General features: G+C 46.8%; 1 protein-coding gene across 6 annotated transcripts in view; it reads right to left on the bottom strand.

Annotated features, from left to right (window-relative positions):
- RAP1GAP2 (RAP1 GTPase activating protein 2) overlaps window positions 1-22,701 on the bottom strand; it is a 193,939-nt gene that overhangs the window by 93,585 nt on the left and 77,653 nt on the right. Inside the window, exon 1 of one of the 6 annotated variants that reach the window (XM_082201234.1) lies at window positions 9,222-10,241. The exons of 4 other annotated variants lie outside the window; for them this stretch is intronic. In XM_082201234.1, coding sequence (XP_082057360.1) covers window positions 9,222-9,328 — 107 coding nt within the window. In that variant the 5' untranslated portion in view covers window positions 9,329-10,241. Of the gene's footprint in view, window positions 1-8,609; window positions 9,026-9,221; window positions 10,242-22,701 lie in introns of those variants that run through there. One more of the 6 variants, XM_082201237.1, reaches the window with a different exon arrangement.

Raw genomic sequence — 22,701 nt, 5'->3', positions numbered from 1 at the left:
CATTGTGGTTTCCGCTACGAACGTGCATTTCGCGTGGGCATGCAGCGTTGATAGGGAGGGGAGGGATTTGCAGTCTGAGAAGTTCGAAATATGAAATACACACACACACACCAATACAAAAAGCCTTGCCTCGTTTCAAGCTGGGCATGGGACACACACACACACACACACACACACCAAGTTTGGGTCTAGCTTGAAGTAGGATCCATTCTCACTGTTGACTGCCCCATCACTGCCTGCCAGAAGCTCTGCCTCTTTCCCAGCCGAGAAAACTTTACCCTTGAGGAGGAAGAAATCAGGCCGGTTTGGGCAGATCTGGGCTATGTACAGATCAGGTTGTGACAGCCTTCACTGTGGTGCTTGTGGGTGTAGAAAAACATTATTATTTTTAAAATGGGACCCTGGAGCAACACAAATTGTAGCTCTGTAAAGGGGAAAAGGCCCCCCTAACAACTCCCACCACCCTTAACTAACTACAGCTCCCAGGATTTTTTGGAGGGAGCTATGACTATTTAAAGTGGTGCAGTACTGCTTTAACAGGTCCATGCAAATGGGGCCTATGACCAGAGCTGGATTTAGGTTTGATAAGGCCCTAAGCTACTGAAGGTAATGGAGCCTTTTATATGTCCAGCTTTGTCAAAAACAAATTGTTGCTTTTTTGTGTGTTGAATACAGTGGTACCTTGGGTTACATATGCTTCAGGTTACATACGCTTCAGGTTACAGACTCCGCTAATCCAGAAATATTGCTTCAGGTTAAGAACTTTGCTTCAGGATGAGAACAGAAATTGTGCTTTAGCAGTGCGGCGGCAGCAGGAGGCCCCATTATCTAAAGTGGTACCTCAGGTTAAGAACAGTTTCAGGTTAAGTATGGACCTCCGGAACGAATTAAGTACTTAACCCAGGCTACCACTGTATATGCTATGTGGTAATTTATGGACTTAATGGGTATCTAAAGCATTTGCACATAACAAAATATGTATTTCATCAAAGTAATTGTTGAACTTATCTTATATTTTGGAAATGTACATCCAGTTTAGTTTTCTTTAAAAAATTGGGGTGGGGGCTCCAAGAGAGTTAAGCTATAGCTATACAGTAGCTTGTTTAGCTTATACGTAAATGCGGCACTGCCTATGGCATAAGATTTTGTGAGCCCCTCCATTAGATCCACGGACCCCTTGCCAAATAATCAACAATGCATTTGCAGACAGCTAGAGCTTTGTGTCTGTGCCACTACGAGACAGATCCACGTTCAACAACGCCCTGTTCAAAGCACCACTGTGCTCATGGTTACTTCAACAGGCAAAGTCTCTCCCTTGTTCCTGCAGAGTGTCACTGGATATTCGCTCAGGATCAACAGTGACATCCTGGGTTGTTATTCAAATTAACAAGCCTTGTTGTGATTGATTGTTCTGGGAAAGAGCTCAGTGGGGGAGAGCTTCATCCTGGCTTGGGAGGAAAAGGAAAGCTCGCAGCAATCAATTTGCAGCATTAGATTTTGCTGGGTTGCTAATAAGGCAGCGGTGTTGACCTCCTGGAAGTCAGCATCTGTTGCCAACCTTGCTTGGCTTGCTCACTCGCTCCCTCGCATGGGGTGATGGTCAATTGCAGGTGGAGAACAAAGCCCCAAACTCAAATATGTCACTTGCAACATCAAGACTGCAGGACAGATTTCTAAAAGGTGCTTTTTCACACAGCACCCAGTTAAACTATGGCACTCACTCCTACAGGCGGCAGTGAGGACCACCAACCAGGATCACTTTAAAAGAGGATTAGGGAAATTCAGGGAGGACAAAGCTATTGATGGCTATTAACCATGATGGCTATGTTCTACACTGTCAGGGGTAGTATACCTCTGAGTACCAGTTGCAGATGGGCAGAATGCTGTTGTCCTGTCTGCAGGCTTCCCACGTGCATCTGGTTGGCCACTGCAAGACCCGGAGGCTGGACATATTGACCTTTGGCTTCAGCCAACAGGTTCTTCATATGTTCTTACATCCTCCAGCCCTTGGTAGAGGAGATGCTAGTTGTGCAAAATTTGCAAAGTTACGCGTTTTTTTGCTTATGGTTGAAGGGGACATTTTCTCCAGACTCAGAACCCCAGGAGGTCCAGTGCTGAGCTGCAAGGAAGCCTGGGGGAGAAATTTGTTTCAGTTCACAATTGAAGGCGGACTTACTTCACACTTTGCAAAACAATACTCAGAGCTAAACACAGCTGCCCTTTGAAATCCATACCGCTCAGAATTTTGCAGGGTGGCCTCCAGCCCAGTAATGCACAAAAAATGTGTCTACCTGGGCAATGTTTCCATTGCATTGCATATATTTGTGAAAACAACACACACCAACGCATTATATTAGGAGAGATCTGTTTGCAAAAATGTGTGTATTGGGAGACATTTGCACTAAAATGCTGGTGAATTTCCACAAGAACTTTTTGCAATAAATGAATAAATAAATCACAGAGTGATGTGGAGTGATTTGGAGAACAGAACTTAAGACGGAGAAAAATTCAGAAAACCAAAAACTTGCATATCCCTAGTTGCAAGTCTCCACTCTAGGGTCATTTAGGGGAGAAAGGTGAAATATAAATTAGATTTAAAAATTTTAAAATCCTCCCAGAATACATAGAACAGGGTTGGGGAACCTATGCTCCTCTAGGTATTTTTTTAGACTACAACTTCCGTCAGCCATGCTTGAGTATGCTGGCTGTGGCTGACGGGAGTTCAAATGTAGTAACCTCTGTATGGCCACAGGTTCCCCATCCTCGACTCAAGCTATTGGTTGGTTCTAAACTGTTGCTGAAGCCATGTGTTGCCCTGTATGCAGCCTGTACAAATACAAAAACCACTTGTGCCACAGTAGCTTTCCAAGATTCACATCTACAGGTAGCTATGAACTGTTACCAAGAAACTCAGTTCAGCTGGAACTCTGCATAAACCCACATTGAAAAATGTGTTCACTGGATTTGCTCTGAAACTCCAAGTAAAATGAGGCCCCCAAGCCTCTCTATTTGGCCCTCAGGACTCTCCTCAGTCCACAGCCCCTCACATACTCCTCACCAACCCTACTTTGAGTTCTCTTTGAGTGGCTTCACCTGGCTGGAATGAGTCCTTAAACTCTGCTAATGTCTCTCGCTTGTGTGGATGGAGGCTGTGTGAATACATGTAGAAACCAGCCTACTATACAAAGGTCAACACTTCCATCCATTGCTCCACCTACTTTTGTATATGGCACTGCCCACCACTAGCATAAGCATCCTCCTGAAGGTGGCCCAGATAGGAATGTATCCCATCTCTATTCTGAGCGATGATCATGGTGCTATTGCAAGGAATCAGAGAAAGCTGCAGCCACTCAAGCCAAGCATTGCCCAATGAGGGGCAACCCTAAGGGTTCCAGCCAGTCTTCCTTTCCATAGTAGCTGTGCTACTCAATATCTCCCCTGGTATAGCAGCATTGACATGAGTGCACACCTAATTAGTCTCCAGAATCTTTTTCCATATCCAATGGAAGCGTCCATCCCTATGCTTTTATGCAGATAGTAATTAATTTTCAGGAAATTACAATGGCACATCCTCCAGCAAGCATCTCCCCCTGCTAATTGAATGAAATCTAAATTTACATTTCCTAGGAAACATCTCCACCTTTCCCAACAAAGGACACATCACCTGGCTGCATGTTCTGATTGGCCAGGAACCCCTCATGACATCCTTGCCACGCTCCATCAGGAAAACGGTATTGTGATGCTCGCTGACAGCTCATTACCTGTGCCCTTTGTTGGTCAATGTCCTTTCTGCCCAGCCCTGTCCTGAACAAAATCACCCTTTGTGTTAGAGTGAACACCAGTCAGGAATCTTTCTTCCTTTAATTAGACACGTCTCTGTCTCCGCTTTGTTCGTTCCTTTGAGTAATGTGCTTGCTGGACTGCTCCCTGCCACCCTATTCAAAGCATGTTCTGACCTCAGAGATGCCTGAAGGAGTCAGACCTCTTCTTCAGCTTAGCTAGATCCTTAACCTTGCCTCCTCTCCCTGCCTTCCTGCTTCTGAGCTGTGTATATTATCTTCTCCAGATTAGACAGGACCTGTCAGGGACTGGGCAGAGGAGGAATGGTGAGGACTGCCTCCCCATCCTAATTCTTCTAGGGAGGAAGAAGAGGAAGACAGTATAGATTTACAAGAGGGGTTTAAGGGAGGTCATAGCTCAGAGGCAGATGAGGGGGAAAGCTGTGAAATCGTGGTAGAGCCAGAACAGCTAGCTGACACGTTGTCATTAGAAAGCATTCCAGACCCTCCATCTCCCAGAACCCAGTGAGCCTTAAAAGTAGGAGAGCAAAGAGCTCAAAGACAGAGGGCGCGTAGAAGCACCTGTAGAGGAGATGATGAGGAAGTGGGAGAGGCGGGGGGTGGAGGGTCACTTGGGATAACACCATTATCCAAGATGCAGGGTTCTATAGCCTCTCTCTGTAAAGATTGAAATTAAAAAGGACCGTAAGAAACTTTTCCTTGTCTTTATACTTTCCTGGGCAACCAGCCAGGAGCCGCTGATGGCATCCTGACAGGACGCTTGAAGGAAGCACAACCCAGGGTTACCTTAAAAGGAGGCCTTGGGGTGTTGCCAACTAAGTTTTGCTCAGAGTAGGTGCACCCAAGTTACTCATTTCCATTGTTTTCAATGGGTCTCCTCTGAGCAAGACATAGTTGAATACAACCTAGTTCTGATATTAATAATGGATGGTATTAAATGCTAGCTTTACACCCATTGATGTTAATGGGCATGACTTAGGTTCACTAACTTCAACAGGTTTAGTCTAAGTAAGGTTTCGCTGAATTCAGCCCAATGGTGATGATAATGATAGGCTGTAGCCAACTAAGCTTTACTCAGAGTAGATCCATTGGATGATAGACCCAAGTAAGTCATGCCCATTATTTTCAACTGGCATTTCATGCAACCCTTTTTCTATTTCTGAACCGCTTGAGCCTGGAGAACTTTTTTCAGATGTTCATAGATAACAAGAGACAAGTGCCTTCTTTTCAGACACCTGGGCAGTTTCCCCCATCAAATAATTTGTGCCTGGCCTTTGCCAGTTATCCCAGATCCAGAGATCGCAGGAAAAACAAGGAAGCCACTCCTCTTTATTCCCCCTTATTTGGAATGGCCAATTGTTAGAATCTTCCTCCTCCTTCCTGCCTCTAACTTTCTCATTCCCCTAAACTCACTACCTTTGATCCCAAACCCATCATTTACATCGGCAAGCATTTCCTCTTGGTGTGTTAAGGCCTCTGCTGCATTTTGCCTGCTTCCCTAGTACCCACCTTTAATCCACGTAACACGTAATCCACATAATAATATCTCTCTCTCTGCAACAGGAACTGTGTGAGCTTAGGACCCAAGCAATGTGGGTATTGAGCAGCCTGTGTAATGTACAACAACTATAACCATCTTGCTGTTTTATATTTCTCCACAAGTGCTTCAAGTTGCAAAGCCACTTCTACTTACAGACACCCACGCACATGGTGGCCATTGTGACTAGTAGGGCAGAAGGCAGGGAGGTCAACAGTAGGGGGTGCCAGAGCCAGCAACAGGCAGAGCCAAGCAATGCCAGTGTTGTCCCCATCCTCATCCTCATCCTCCCTGCTGAGTTCTACAAGAGCAAGTGAGGAGGAAGCTGACAGGCAACAGCACCCCCTGGATTGATTAAGGCAAGAATGGACACCCTGGCTGAGGGCAGACTGAGGCTGGTGGGTTAGACTGATTCGTTGGCTCTGGCTCCATCTGCTGTTTGGACTCCAACTTTTACCTTACCAGACAAAATGGGCACAGAGTGCTGCCGCAGATGCACTTAGTCCTCTGCAGCTAATGCATTTTAGTGGAAAGTGATTTCAGGAATAACCTCCTAGAGTTTCTCGGCCCCAATTGCACCCATTTATTTTTTTAGCTGAATATGTTTTGGCTGAGTGTATATTTTGACTGGTGTCAAAAGCTGCAGCATCTCTGTGGGCAGACTGTAAAAGAAAACAGGGAAAGAGAGACAGAGAGAACTTTTCTTCCTGTCTGTTTAGAAATGGTCACCCAATTCTATTAGTTGTCCCTAAGTTCCAGACAAACAAAAGTAAGCCCTTCTTCACACAAGAGACATAATTAACTTACGGCATTAATTGTCACAAGATGTGCTGCTGAACACTAGCTTACGTGGCTTTTGAAAAGGATTAGACAAGCACATGGGGGATAACCCTATTGATGCCTATTAGTTCAGATAACTTGAGGGAGGGAATTTCTAAGACATTCCCTGGTGGTGACTGAGTGGGGATTTGAACCTAGGTCTCCCTGTCCCTAGTTGAATACTCTAACCACTGTTGAACCTAACTGAACCACTCTAACCAGCTCTCTCTCGGGGAGCAGAACACGATGGTGGCAAGAAAGGCTGAACATATAAATTTTGGTTTCTCACAGTTCCATAGTTTTCCAGTCTGAAGCTCACTTCAGCTCTTCACTTTTCCGCATCCACTTGCGAAATATTATTTTTTAAAATTCTTGTGAAAATTCACCAGCATTTTAGTATGAATTTCTACTAATATACAATGCTTGTGTGCAGGTTTTCCTAATATACACATTTTTTGTATGTTGTTTTCACCAACATAAAGATTTTCCTGCATCCTTTATCCATGTATATGCATTTCTGTAGATAGTACTTGTATATGCATTTTTGCATAGCATATGCGTTTTTGTACATAGTGCTGCAAAATTCAGAGGAGTGTGAATTTCAAAGGCTGGCTGTGTCTTGATCCTTGTATTGTTTCATAAATGTGCAGAATTTGGCAGGTTCCTGTTTACTTGCAAACTGAATCACATTTCCCTCCAGCCCTAATGGGAAGTAACTATCCTGGGCATCATTCAATGTTCTAACTTTCGCAGAAACTAAAGTGTGGCAGCAACTACTGAGCTACAAATTGTCTAACAAGATAAAGGACCAAGTCATTATGAGTGGTTATTTTTTCCTTTCCTAAATTGATCCCTTTAACTGATAATTGATCCTGCTCTTAAGGGAGGGCATATACTTTGGGAAGGGGAGAGCATAATCCTTTTCTAACAAACTAATCAACTGAACAGTATCCTTAGGACCACTTCCAAGAGAAGAACTTTGTGCAAACCATTGCAAGATGGGTCAAGAAGCCAAGAAGACTATGGAGGGAAGGAATTCAATTCAATTTTCATTTAAAAGTGGGCCTATCTAATTAGCATTTCCAAAACAATCTGCAAACTGAAGCACAGCTATCCTTTGAAATTCATACTTCTGCAAATTTTGCAACGTAGATCTCCAGCCAAATAACTTGGACAAAAATACATACATTAGCATACATGGTGCATAAACCAAAGAAAATAACATTCAAAATGCATTATATTAAAGGAAAAACCTTTGCAAAAATGTGGGGGGGGGGGACTCATCCAAAGATGCCTATATTTGGGAATAATTACAGGAACAAAAAATGCTGGTGAATTTTCATGAGGACATTTCAAAACAAGTTTGCAAACTGATGTGGAAATGTGGGGAATGGAAGAAAACTGGAGAAATAAGTAGCTGACAAGAATCGAAATGGAGAGATTCACCTACCTCTAGCAAGGAGGGCATAATTTTACACCTACTTAATTGAGAGTGACTCCCAATGCATTGAGGACTTACTTGGCAGTAAAGTGGAGAGGATCACTTCTAACAAACTTTACTTTGACTTTTGAAGGGAAGACCTGGCTTGGTCAGATGGCATCATAATCACTGTGCCAATCATAATGGTGCCAGAGGGGTATTTGTGTTCTTAAGGCAATCTGTTTGCCTTGTCGGGGCATCGCACTGAAACAACATCAACACCCACTTCCTTCCACAAAGGCTTTGGCACAACACCTTAATCAGCCTCACTTTCCTGTAACCAAGTGAAGGATGCATTAGCTAAAATACATGCATATTCCTTTAACATTTTGACGGCCGACTCCATTTCCATCTCCCACCCCCTTCCCTGCCTTGCTTTCCTCATGTCAAATTTCAAATTGTAAGCTTCTTGGGGCAGAGGCCTACCCTCTTGTACTTTGCAAAATGTTGTGCACAGTGGTAGTGCTATATGAAGAATAGGCAACATTGAGGAGTCTCCATGCTTTGATTTTAACCTTGCTTTGTTAAATTCCCACTCAAATCCCACTCAATTATTTGCCTCCGGCTGGAATCCTGCCAAGGAGATAATTGTTTTAATGTACTTTATAATGGTCCAGTCCAGTCTCTCAGTCTCTCTCCCCCCCCCCCCCAGAGAAATAGCTAACCACAGCAACAACGAAAACCACGACAATAATTCCCATCTATTCACACACATTGTATTGCGTAGATCCAGACGGTCTTCTTTGCCAGAGAGAAAAGTTAAAAAGAGATAAACCACGCCTGAAAAATCAAAGTGCCTGAAATCAAGTCAAACATTGTTAAGTCCCAAAAATAGAGGGTGGGGGGAGGGGGAAAATCAAACAAAAACACCCGTCGCCATGGGGAGGAATAAGAAGCGATTGCTACATCCTGAATTGTCACTGATCGACTGTTGATCTCCAACAGGGGAACACAACAAGGTTAACAAACTCACATTTCCTCATCTTTTGAACACAGGGCATTGCCCGCGCAGCTGCAACATCATAGCAGCTTCTGTTCTGCCCCACACGTTGGGTGGGGGGTGTTGCTCCAATCAATCTTGCAAATCAAAATCAATCCGACCACCGCAACGGTCCTAGCTTTTTTGTTTTGCAGGCAAGGAGATGAGCCTCATACACGACTCCTTCAGCTCTCCATCAGCATGACGTCCCACAGACACCTTGCCAAACTCCATCTCAAGTTGGGCATTGCAACTCTCGGCAGCAGATTAAGGGAGAACTCCTCTCCTGCCTCCACAGGGTCTCCCTCAAGTACATCTTTTGTCACCACCGGGTCTCCTGCTCCCGTCCAGAGCTGCGCGCACCTCCGATCAGCAGAGCAACCGAGACACAAACGTTCATCATCGCCCACAAGCTGACACATCCCAACAATGGCCACACAAAGCGAGCGCTTAGCGGCTTGGCAGAGCCCTTGATGGAACGCTGCTGTTCCCATGCCAAAGGCTTGCTCCTGCTTCTTGCACTTCTCCTTCCCCCCCACCCACCCTCCCTGTGTTCAAAGAGACGGAAACACAACATACAAAAGAGATAGCACATAGAGGAATTACCTTTTCTCTTTATTTTGCTTTCGGGACTTGTGTAACAACCCTATGAGGACAACAGCTGCTCGGATTCCTGCTCGTTTTGCATGCATCCTACCAGGAGATTGTGACATAGTTAAAGTGACACTTCTGCAGGCAGGTGGTGCTGGCGATGTCGCCAGCCGCTGGCAGGAGACCTGCTTTTAAAAAGTGCACACCTCCCTCCCTCCCTTTCTTGCACACAGGCTCATCCCCCCCCTCTCCTTTTCTGCTTTTGCTGTGACTGCAGCCGGATAGGTAAGTCCGTTCCCGGAATCAGGTGACTTCTTCCCACTCGGACGACCTTCAAGTCACCTGGAGCTTGCCTGCTCCTTTTTGCTAGCCAAGCCCCTCTTCTGAGCTCCGCTTGCGTGCAGGGGGGTTGCCGAACTGCCAAGCCAGAGGAGCAGAGGTGGCATTCCCCAGTCAATTAAATCGCTTTCAACCGTACCCAGCTGCACATGCGGCCGCCGGCTTTCTGCCAATCTGTCACGCCTGCGCTCACAAGCCGTCAGCGTCAGCTCCCGGGCTCAGCCCCGAAAGGAGAAGAGAAGTTGAGGGCTCGCTTCTGAGCATTCTTGTGGCTTTGTTTTGTGCTTTGCTATTTTTTGTTTTTGCAAGGTTCGCTATGGTCATTTGGAAAAAGCACTCCATCAAGGCAAGAAGGTGCAGAAGTTTAAGAGGGACAGGTTCTCCTTGTCTTTGGGCTGCAAGGAGAAAGATCTACGAGCCGAAATGACAGGACCACTTGCCACCGGGAGACAGACGTGTCTTTGCGCTTTTAACATTGCTCTGCAGAAGATTTTCTCCAAATCCATGTGCATTTTTATACATCCATATAAAAGGGGAAGAGGGTGACGCTTCTGTGATTTCGAAAGCTTTCTGTGAGGTGGGTATGATTAATTGCTAGGGCGGGGTTTGTGTGCGTGGTTTGGGGATGCATTTTTCTCTACAACAAATTGTTTCCCTTGCTTAGGGAAAATGGGTTATTCGGAGGATCATGTTTCGTATTGCAATTGTCAGTGTAACTGCAGCAGCTGCAATGAATAAATGCTTCCAACCCCCAACCTCTACTGGATGTCATTTACTGATTGCTGTTAGAGATTAGAAACATTTTAAGAGTATTAAAATGAAAGGGGCTTGATTTGGAACTGTCTGGCGGCTGCACTGCATGGGAAAGAGATCACTTCATTTGTGCATGCTGGAGGATGAGCGGAAACTGCCTGGATAGCCTGAGATCAGGCACGGCAAACTTGGAAGTTGAGGGGCACCTTGTTCCAAAAAGTTTTTGCAGCGATGACCCACGCACGCTGAGTTCACAAAATCAGAATGAGAGCAATGAAGATCCAGAAAGCACTGTGGCCTTGCTCTCACTCTCAGTTGACTTTGTGACATCATCAAGCAAATAAAGCTGATTGGCTACAGTGTAGCAATGTCATCACATTAGCCAAGTGATCCCATGGGGGTCACCCATGTGACAATACACAGGAAGGAAAATATTAGTTCTTTTTCAAACAAGGAGGGGGGCACTGAACTATCATCTGACTGGAGAAGCAATGGTGCAAACAAAGTTAAAGAGGCTGCAAACAGGGTCCTGGATCCAATCTCTGACCTTGTCAGGTAGGGATGGAAAAGACAGCTGTCCAAAAATCAGGAGAGATTATACCAGTCAATGCCCAGGCCGGCCCATACAAGAGGCAAGGTGAGGCAACTGCCTCAGGCGGCAGGAACCACTGGGGCAGCAGATCCTGATGTCAATCTTTCTCCCCCCCACCTGACACCCTGTCTCTGGTGTAGATCTTCCCTGACCCCTTCTTCCCTGGCAAGGAGGAAGGGCGCCATTTGGGGGCCTGTCTCAGGTGCCAAAGTGTATTGTGCTTGGTCAGTGCAGAAATCGCTTATCCAAGTGGAGCCAATGGCTTGGTCTAAGGCAGCATCTTTTAGTGCTCTATGGTACAATCAGTGGAGGCTACTCCATTAGGGCACTGCCTCGCCAACCTCTCAAGCCAGCCCTTTATTTGCCTGTCTCTTTAATTACAGACTAAGAAGTGGCCCTGCCTATCAGCACCGTCCTCCTTAGTCCAATGCTTGCAAAACTCAGCAAGGTGGACAAAGCCATAGCTACTTGGCTCTGCCTTTAACTGGCTCTGGCGCCACCTACTGTTGGTCTTCCTGCCTTCCACCCTAGCAGTTCCAGTGGGCACCAGTCGCTTGCTGGGTGCAATTCCTGCAAAACACACAGCATCCCTGCGCAGAGACCCCTGATGCACTCCAACCCAAGAGCCTGTTCATTTTTGCTGCTACAGAGAAGGGTGGGCTGTTGTACACGATGAGCTGCAGGCTACATACAGGAATGAATGTTGCCAGGGACAGAAACTATACAGCACATCTTGCTTCCATCCCCCTCTCCCGGCACCAAACAAAATGCTTCCCACACTTCCTGTTTGGTGCTAAAACACAGAATCAGGAACGTGGGCTGCAACCTTCTGGCCCATGCTGCTTTTGAGGATCAAGGTAAAAGCACAGACATTTGAAGAACCAGAAGGAACATTTCTCCCCTGCTCATGACCGGCAAATCTATAGTGATCTTATTGATCACATTGCTGGTTTGAGAGGTCAACGTGTTTGTAGATTTATATTGCATTATGATGCTGCATTAAAAAATTTTAAATCCTGTATCAGCTTTTTATGGTGTGTATTTTTTATTATTATTTATTGAATTTATATATTGTCCTATACCTGGGGGGTCTCAGGGCAGCATTGTGCATGTTATTATAATAATATTATAATATTATTCATATTATTATTATTGTGATGCAATGGGGGGAGAATTGATCGTTGGTATTGAGTTCACTAGCGGTAGGGGAAACCTTTTTCATCCTGAGGGCCGTCTTCTGATCTAGGCAAGCTTCCAAGGGCCACATCCCAGTATTGGGTGGGGCCAGGGGCTAAAGCGGGTGGAGCAACAAATTTTAAAGCCATCCAAGTTAGCCATCACTGCCTCTTGTGGGAGTGAGTTCCGTAGTTCAACTGCACACATTTCCGTTAGTGTTTTGGTTTGCCTATTGGATACCTGTGTTTCGCTTCACATATTGGTTCAAGAAGTGCAACTTAGGTGGTTTCCCACCCAAATTCAACTTCTCTCACATTCTTCGGAGGGCTTCTCGAGAGCCCTCAGCTGTGACACAATTCGACTTTCAAGATTTAGTTGCCATGGAGATCAAACATGCCCGGACTCCACCAACACCCTAATCATTTCACCCATCCACTTACCCAGACAAGCCAGTGAGACAAACATTAACCTCACAACGTCTGGGTTTTGAAATTTATTTAGGTGTGTGAATATCTGGCTAAAGGTGGCTTATTGCTGCCCCCCCCCCAATCAATGCTGATTGACAGGCACTGGAAAAAAGACACCCACTGCCATCGTCTTGCTGTGTTGGATCTGCCAGCGGTTCAGGATTCCTCAAGAGGTGATTAGGGGTGAGGGGGAAATGAGATTCAGTTCGTAGGTAGAGGCAAACCTACCAAATTCACAAAACAACACACGGACCTTAACCTGGAGAAGAGGAGACTGAGAGGAGATATGCTAACCACCTTCCAGTATCTCAAGGGCTTTCACATGGAAGATGGAGAAAGCTTGTTGTTTTTTTCCTGCTCGGGATGGTAGGACTCGAACCCATGGCTTCAAGTTACAAGAAAGGAGATATTCTGACTAACATCAGGAAGAACTTTCTGAGAGCAAGAGCTGCTCGACAGTGGAACCACCTCCCTCAGAAGGTTGTGGACTCTCCTTCCTTGGAGGTTTTTAAGCAGAGGTTGGGTGGTCATCTGTCCTGGATGCTATAGCTGAGATTCCTGCATTGCAAGGGGGTTGGACTAGATGACCCTTGAGGTCTCTCTTCCAAGTCTATTATTCTATGAACCAAAGCACAGCTACCCTCTGAAATCCCCACGTCTCTAAATTCTGCTCTCTAGCCAAGTAAAGCTTACATAAATGTGCCCAGGAAGAGTGCTAGTGTACTTGAGTCCTGCTTGTGTGCTTCCTACCAAGCATGTGGCCAGCTATTGTGGGAACAGGATGCTGGAGGGAATGGGCCGTTGGCCAGATCCTGCAGCCAGTATCTTCTGATGTTTGCTCTCTCTGCTCCGCTCATTCATTCCTGGGCAGCTTACAGCTGTGGTCCTGGGCTACCTCCTGTTAATCATTTACAAGAAACAGAGTGCTGTCTAGCAAAGTCCACAATCTTGTTTTAGATAGCAAGCACAACGTAAAAAAAAGAACAAAATCTGGATAACAGAGAGGTACAAGTCCCTGATCACTGGGGGTGGGGTGGGGGTGTTAAAGGGGCACACAATTAGGCCTGATGGGCAACAAAAGGATGACTTTCACTGCTCGCTTCTGTCGGATACAGTGGTACCTCGGGTTAAGTACTTAATTCATTCCGGAGGTCCGTTCTTAACCTGAAACTGTTCTTAACCTGAAGCACCACTTTAGCTAATGGGGCCTCCTGCTGCCGCCGCCCCACCGGAGCACGATATCTGTTCTCATCCTGAAGCAAAGTTCTTAACCTGAAGCACTATTTCTGGGTTAGCAGAGTCTGTAACCTGAAGCATACGTAACCTGAAGCGTATGTAACCCGAGGTACCACTGTACATCCAACCAACTGTTCAAGGGCACTTCTCTGTGGAAATGTGACCCTCGGAATCAATGAAGCCCAAACTGATTTGTCTAAGTAACTGTGGGATTCACCTGGCTACCTCCCGGCAGATGTAGTTTATGGGCCCAATTTTTCAGAGGCATTCAGGGCAAAGAAGCGAAATGGCTTGTCCTTTCTGCCTCTGAAAGGGCACCACCACCCATTCGTACCAATGCCCTTTCGATGGTGCCCTTTCCTAACTCGCGGAGAGAAACCAGAGCCTGTCCTGGCCCCCGTTGGTGGACGTGTTGGTTGGGCTCTCTTGCTTTCTGCCAAAAGATTTTAAGGCGTAGATTCCCACGGCATGCAATTCAGGTTACAGTCTGTCACTGGTTGTGGCAAAGGTTCAGCTATGTTTGACGTGCCCCCTGGGCTCTCATCTTGAAAAGCAGGGAAGACGTAGTCATCCACATGGTTGGCCCTCCAAGCCAAGGGACTAGGCAAGCAAACAGGCACCCCCATCCAGTAGGCTGGGTTTTCTGAGTCTGTTCTTAGTGTCGCAAACATCTCTTGCACCATTGTTGACAAAGGTAGAGTCAACGGGGCCAACTCATGGTCAGATCTCTCGGTAGATGGGATGGGGCTCTTGGGGTGTGGGAAGCAACTCTGGCACCACTGAGGTGTCTGATGACCTAGCAGTCTGCTCAGGCCCTCCCTAGGGTCCAAGTCAACAGCCACTAGTCTGCTATGCTCCTCCCCAGAGTCCCATTCTGACAGTTCCCAGAGAGCCAGTGTGGTGTAGTGGTTAAGAGCGGTGGACTCGTAATCTGGTGAACCGGGTTCGCTTCCCCGCTCCTCCACATGCAGCTGCTGGGTGACCTTGGGCTAGTCACACTTCTCTGAAGTCTCTCAGCCTCAGTCACCTCACAGAGTGTTTGTTGTGGGGGAGGAAGGGAAAGGAGATTGTTAGCCACTTTGAGACTCTTTAGGGTAGTGATAAAGCGGGATATCAAATCCAAACTACTCTTCTTCTTCTTCATCATCATCATCATCATCATCATCCTCCTCCTCCCTCAGGCCAGTCCTGTCAAGATGTCTCGACAGAGCTCAAGATGCAGTCATTGCCAGAGAATGCAATAAATTCCTAGAACCATAGAACTGTACCCCGAGGGTAATCTAATGTAACTCCCTGCGATGCATTCTCTAGGCCAGGCATGTCTAACCGGTCGATCGTGATCTACCGGTCAACCGCAGAGTGTCCCTGGTCATTCCTGGTCAGTTGTGGGTTCCTGATTGATTGCCCCCCAAACACACACACACAAAACTTTGGCTCATCCTCCCCCCAAAAAACTCAACAATTCCGGTCAATCCTCCCCCCCCCAAAAAAAGCTGAACAATTCTGGTCAATTCAATGGGTAGATCACTGCCAGATTATTTATGGTGGGAGTAGATCACAGTCTCTTGGAAGTTGGACATGCCTGCTTTAGGCTAGTGATAGCATATGGAGAGCCGTGCCTGATCAGACGAAAGGTCCAGCTTCCTGTTTTTGCACAGTGACCAACCAGGAAACTCCATGGAGCACCAGAGCAGGGAGTGAAGGGAACAGCCCTCCCCTGTTGTCATTCCCCAACAACTGGTATTCAGAGGTGGACGGCCTCCAAAAATGAAATGCCCTGCTCAAAACTCTGATGTTTAAGAACATCTGAGTCCTGGAGGACCAGATCATGAGGCCCATCTAGACCACATGTTGAGGAAACTTCACCAGCCAGGGAGCCAGATCCCTATTTCCCCACTTCTGGAGGGCCAAATTTGGCAGGTGAGCGACTCACCTATCAATCCCCTGATGTCACCATGACACAATAACACTGCCCTTTAAAGCCCAGACTGTCCAGATTTCAAAGCACAGAATGGAGCTGTTTGGAAGCCCCTTTCCCAGCAGCCTCACGCTGCTCTTTAAACCTCCAGGTTTCAAAGGTTGAAAGAGTAGCATGGAGGCTGTTTACAGTTGAAATGCAATTCTGCTTCACATGTTGCACTTTTCTGAATTTTTCATTGAGGTTCCCGGGCAAAGTAATGTGCTGAAAAGAAGGCATAAACTAGGGTAAAAAGCTCCAAATGTCTGGTTTGACCCTTAAGGCTGAATCTGATGCTACATTAATGTCACATTTGCCAGGCGCTGCATCACTCACACTTCCTGTAGCTCTGCTAAAACTGTATTTTCCACATTGCCAGTTTGTAGATCTCAGCTGAGAGAAAATCCATGACCTGAAATGAACTCCAGAGCAAAGGGATCTGGCCATAAGTTAGACCTCTCTGAGTCCACAGTTCATATGCGCTGGTTACGACCTTTCAAACCTCTCTTTAGTTTGGGACCACAATATCAAATGCACAGCCTTTGTCCACACACACACACACACACACACTACAGATAGGACAATACTATTTAGAAATGGTAATGTTTCATCAGGCTGAAACTGAGCACCTTCCATTTGGTGCATGTTGCTGCCCCATGTGGTGAGTTAAAAGAATAGCAGCTTGGAACATCTTCATGGCAGTGAAACATGCTCTGGGTTGGCTGTACAAGCCTGGCCATTATTCCCTCTTGGGAAGGAAGGGGTATAGAAGACTTCCTGTTTGGGATGCGGTCTTTCCTGAGCAGGAAGAACTTCCTGCCTCTGGTGTTTCTTTGTGCATCACTCGGATCTGACTCTGGGCTGGTCTCTTGGCCCTGAATCCCTAGCTCAGTTCCTAGATCCCAGCTCACTTCTGCCGGTCGCCTACAGATTAGTATTGTCAAGCTGCACACTCCTAAAGTCATCAAGGTATATGACACCTGAGATGTAACCACTGTCATCCAGAATTTCCACTTTCCTGGGGCTCCAGAGATATGGCATTTGCTGCATGGCCCGGCCATGGGATGGTCGCCTCAGGGACCATTGTCTTTTCCCCATACAGCCGTACGTGGGATTCTCAGTGCCTCCCCCTCCTGCAACGTGGGACATTGGCCGATGGCTGTCTGAATTAGCCAGTCAGGGGACTGCACAGGGCAGGGATGTGGTCGCCATATTTGGGGCCAGGGAGCAATTTGTTTCTTGCAGGCAAATTGGCTGGTCTACAGTTTTCGCCTGCCTAATAGAAAACGTCACAACTTTTGGCAGATAAGGCATTGGGTTGGATCCTTAACTGAGCAGGTACCCCGTTAAAAGGGTCCAGGAACAGGTTTTGTCTGGGAGCCCACACAGGAGCCAATGGGCCACCTTGGGAGGAAGAGCTGTCTAGCCTTTGTTCTTCCCCATTCAACCATGTGAACCCTATCAGTAAGGAGGTCTAAGCTGGATGCTTAGACTGTGTGGCTTAAGCAAGCCATCTTTGTGTTTCTGTAAAAATAATTTAGAAACCCTCATCACATTGGAACCTACATTTTACTGCCTGTGTTTTCTTACTGCTGTATGGAAAAGCACATGAATCTGACCTTTGAACCATTTGTAAGTAAAGCATTTTTAACTTACCAAACATGTAGGCTCTTTCTATGCAAAGGAAAGTGGGTCACTTTGGAAGCAACTTAGAAGGGCATATTTTAAAGGTATTACAGCCTATATTTCTATGCTTTACATTGCTGCACGTTCTGTGATTTTAAATCTCTGCTGGGGTTCTCTCATCAAAGAGTACGTCCAGGAAATTATTCTTTTTATAACACCTAAGTATTTTTTCCTTCAGCCAAATACAAAATATACCAACAGAACCTACCTAATTCACACTTCCTGAAACAATACACAAATAAAAAAAACAGCCATCATTCAAAACTCACACTGCTCTGAATATTGCAAGGCAGTTCTCCAGTCAAGAAATATATAAACAATGCATAGAAGAGGCTAACCTGTTCATAAAAATGCATATACAGTGGTACCTCGGGTTAAGAACTTAATTCGTTCTGGAGGTCTGTTCTTAACCTGAAACTGGTGAATTTTCAAGATGAGTTTTCTTACTATATAAGAAAATTGTAAGGATGTCAATCATGCTGCTTTTCACCTGATGGATCAGGCCATCTAGTCAGCCTCCTGTTCTCACAGTGGTCAACCAGATGCAAAGACCCATAAGCAACAGTATTCTCTCCTCCTGCGGTTTCCAGCAACTGGCATTTAGTGGCATACTGCTTCTAATAGAAGAGGAAAAGCATTGCCACTGTGGCTAGCAACTATTGATAGCCTTATCAGGCAGTCTAATCCTCTTTTAAAGCCATGCTGTTTGGTGGTCACCACTACCTCTTGTGGGAGCAAATTCCATGTTGGACCAGGAAAGATAAATTGTCCCTTCCTACATTCGAATAAAGCTCATGCTGAGGGGATGGGAAGTCCCAGCAGCAGCCAAAAATATGCCAGGAAACTGCAAGTTCAAACTACTGGTATGTGAACACACACTTCAGTTTGCATGACCTTTAGGAAATAGAGTTCCATTAGCTATGCGAAGGGGGAAAGTCTATTAAAATTCCTTGACATTTATTCTTCAAAGAAGGGAGCTTTGCTGCTAGATAGAGAGTATAATTTCAGAAGGACAAAAAGGTCCTACACACACACAGTCAATTAGGTGAATATATCATTTGCGTACTCCAACTGTGGCCTATTCGTCAAGACTCCTAGTTGCCACTTTTCTAAGAAAATGAGAAATCTAGAAATGCCAACCGGTGGCAAGGTGACAGCAAACTTTGACCCTAGTTCACGCAGTGGCGTAGCGTGGGGGGTGCAGGGGGGCCAGCCGCACTGGGCGCAACATCTGGGGGGCGCGCTCGCGCTCGTACTCACAGCTCTCTGCCCCTACCTGCCTCACTCACTCTCTCTCACTGCAGTGCTGGCTGTGCGAATCCGAGCCGCTGGGTCGCCGCCCACTGTGGAGGGGGTGGGTGCCAGGCATGCGGTGCGGAGAGAGAGCAAGGGACTATCTGGGGGAGGGACAGTGCAGCGGCCACCCAGCGCAGCGCTGAGCACGGGAGAGAACCACACCAGACCAGACCAGGCAGCAGCAAGAAGAAGCTGGCAGTGACGGCAGGTTAGGGGATAGGGGGCGCAAATTACTTGCCTTGCCCCGGGTGCTGACAACCCACGCTACGCCGCTGAGTTCACGAACCTTGGTTATATCAAGAGATGGGTTCAAACACATTCACATTATTAGAAAGGATCGTTGGTAAAAACAGAAACTGCTCAGATGTATGCCTTCTAACTGTCAAGGCCAATTAAAATACAGATCCCATTTGAAAATATCTTTGTTTAATTCCTGTCTGCTTTGCAAATCTACTCTTTGCAGAATTTCTGTCTGCTTTGCAAATCTACTCTGGTCTTTGGCTGCTCCATTTTTATGGCAGGCTCTTTGGATGGTCCATTTTGCAAACCTGTATAGCAACTGGTTCTGGAAAAGTGTCCATCTGTATACACACAGAATTCTTAGGAACTGGCTCTGTACAAATAGAATCATGATTTAAGGCGGCACTATTGATATTATACATTATGGGCCAGAGTTAGGGGTCAGCACTGTTGGGACCCACCTTGCTGCCAATCCAAAATGCCAGCTGTAGGAATCATAGAATTGTAGAATGGTAAGGGACCCTGCGGGGTTCTACCATTGTAGAATGGTAAGGGACGCAGGTGGCGCTGTGGGTTAAACCACAGAGCCTAGGACTTGCCGATCAGAAGGTCGACGGTTCGAATCCCCACGACGGGGTGAGCTCCCGTTGCTTGGTCCCAGCTCCTGCCAACCTAGCAGTTCGAAAGCATGTCAAAGTGCAAGTAGATAAATAGGGACCTCTCCGGCGGGAAGGTAAATGGTGTTTCCGTGCGCTGCTCTGGTTCACCAGAAGCGGCTTAGTCATGCTGGCCACTTGACCTGGAAGCTGTACACCAGCTCCCTCGGCCAATAAAGTGAGATGAGCGCCGCAACCCCAGATTCGGCCACGACTGGACCTAATGGTCAGGGGTCCCTTTACCTTTACCTTAAGGGACCCTGCAGATCATCTAGTCCAGGAATGTGCAGCTGCCCCATATGGGGATTGAACCTGCAACCTTGGGATTACCAGCACCTTGCTCTAACGAACTGAGCTACATGTTGAACATGGAAAGCTGCCTTTAACTGAGCCAGATCCTTGGTCCGCCCAGCTCAGTATTGTCTTCATCGATGAGCAATGTCTCTCCGGGGTTTCATACAGGGAGTCTCTCCCAGTCCTGCCTGGAGACAGGGGCAGAGGAAGGGGGTGGTGGGGACGGTCCACCCCGGGTGTCACCACTGAGAGGGGTGACAAAATGCCGGGTGGCACTCACCGCAGGGCCTGCAGCATGCCCGAGCCACACATCTCTCCTGGGAGTGATGTTGTGGCTTGGGCACCCACAGGCTGCCCCAAATGGTCTGTCCACTGCCTCCCTCCCCCCCAGCTATAGGGTGGCTGAGTGGGAGGAGGCAGGCAGACTCCTTGGAGGCCCCGCGGAGCGTCCTGCCTTGGCTCGCCCCACCGTGTGGGCGACTGGCCCAGCCTCTGGGCACAGGGCGTGCACGCCACTCCAGGCACCCAATCAGCTTGCTCTACCGCTGCCTGGAGATGCCACTAGGAACCTGGGGCCATCTGCATAGGAGGAGGTCCTCTGAAGCTGAGCTATGGTCTCTTTTTGCAAAGGGAGTCTGGGAAATTACTTTGGGCCTAGTCCAGGCAGGGCCAAACTTGGCCCTCCAGCTGTTTTGGGACTACAATTCCCATCATCCCTGACCACTGGTCCTGTTAGCTAGGGATGATGGGAGTTGTAGTCCCAAAACAGCTGGAGAGCTAAGTTTGGCCCTGCCTGGACTAGTCAAAGCAGTGGAGCATCTAGCTTAGTACTAGCTCTCCAGGGCTCTCAGCCCTCCTTGGAGATGCTAGGCACTGAACCTGGAGCCTTCTGAATGCAGTGCAGATGCTTGCGCACTGAGCTACAGCCAGTCAGTGTGTAGACAGTGCTGAGCTAGATGGATCAATGGTCTGGCCTGCTATAAGACAAGCTATATGGTTCTGTGTTTCAAAGCTGCTTGCAACATCCTTTTCTTTTCTTCTTTTTAGTCTCTGACTTTCTACACCTCCCTGAGAACTTGCCTGAACCTGGGCAAAGTGGAAACCACAAAAATACACCAATAAATAAATATAATGCATAGGTTGTAAGAGGGAGAAATCCCATTTATTTCTCTCTCTCTCTCTCTATATATATATATATATATAATCTCAAACTTTAAAAAAGAAATCAGGTGTCACCATCAATGGACTCAACCTTTTCCCTTCTGCAAGCTAATTATTAACAACGGTATATGTCAAGCCATTCTTGTATTTAGCCATTAACTAAATAATTTGTGTTCCTACAATGCTCTGAGAAAAGGGAACATGCTTTTCCAGCAAGACAAAGGCCTGCTAAATAAATCTTAAGGTATCTAATATAAGGACTGCCTGTAAACATTTAGACAAGACTGGGCCACAATCTGCCCTTGTAAACTATTTGACTTTGCAGAGCCCATTCAGAGTGAGTGTGGCCATCACCTACCCCTTCCTTATGGGTATTCTGTTAAAGGAATCCAGCGGTCGTGGATCCTGTCCGATGCCCTGCTGGGGCTGGGGGCCATGGCATGACATCAGGGGACATCAGGGGAGAGCTTACAGTTGCATTTGCATCAACAGGTTCCCCCTACTGGTGGTTAACCCCTATTAGACTCGCCCCACCCTGAGGGGCAGAGTCGAACTTTGAGGGTTTTTCCAATGCCTAAGCCAATACCGCTCACATGCTGTAATCAATAAAGTTGTGGCCTTTTCTAGCCCATTAACCTTAAATACTGTGTCCGTGTGTCTTTCTTATCCCCAAGCATGGGGGGAGGGGCCTCGAATCACAATCTGCCCTTGCAAACTATTTGACTTTTCAGAGCCCATTCAGAGTGATGGCAGCACTTTTTTGTCATTGCTCTAAATAGGAGGATATCTTTGCCCCATTTCACAGCTACACACACACACACACACACACACACACTGCAAAAAGCAGAGAATACCACAGATTACACCTGTTCTTTCAATTCTTTATGGTCCAGCTCTCACTTCCATACATCACTACTGGGAAAACCATAGCTTTAACTATACGGACCTTTGTTGGCAAGGTGATGTCTCTGTAAAGGTAAAGGTAAAGGTACCCCTGCCCGAGCGGGCCAGTCTTGACAGACTCTGGGGTTTGTGCGCCCATCTCACTCAAGAGGCCGGGGGCCAGCGCTGTCCGGAGACACTTCCGGGTCACGTGGCCAGCGTGACAAAGCTGCATCTGGCGAGCCAGCGCAGCACACGGAACGCCGTTTACCTTCCCGCTGGTAAGCGGTACCTATTTATCTACTTGCACCCGGGGGTGCTTTCGAACTGCTAGGTTGGCAGGCGCTGGGACCGAGCAGCGGGAGCGCACCCCGCCGCGGGGATTCAAACCGCCAAACCCATCGCTGTTTTAGTATCAGTTTTAGTATTTTAACTTTGCATGTTTAAAAGTATTGTTGTAATTTTTCCTTGATTTTAATTGTTTCCTCTTTGAGGTTTTTTTTTTCATATTTCATATTTCAAGTGGTGTACAAATTTTATGAAATAAATAAATGAAAATAAGTACGTTGATGGTGACTTGTGCCTTCCTACTATTCTGTTCTTTCGCCACTCACAGTAACATAGCAAGTTAGGGGCGGGTGGGAGAAACTGCCTCCTTGCTTAAAAGAGGGATTGCGCTTCTTTGAAGGCTGCATTTATGCAACCAGGCCATAACCTTTAACTGAAGCAAATAATGACTTCCGCCTGTCACATGTGTAGG

The sequence above is a fragment of the Podarcis vaucheri genome (genome assembly GCF_965113315.1).
Source record: "Podarcis vaucheri genome assembly, chromosome: 15".
In the NCBI taxonomy this organism is placed as follows: Eukaryota; Metazoa; Chordata; class Lepidosauria; order Squamata; family Lacertidae; genus Podarcis; species Podarcis vaucheri.
This window is presented reverse-complemented; position numbering and strand designations above follow the sequence as displayed.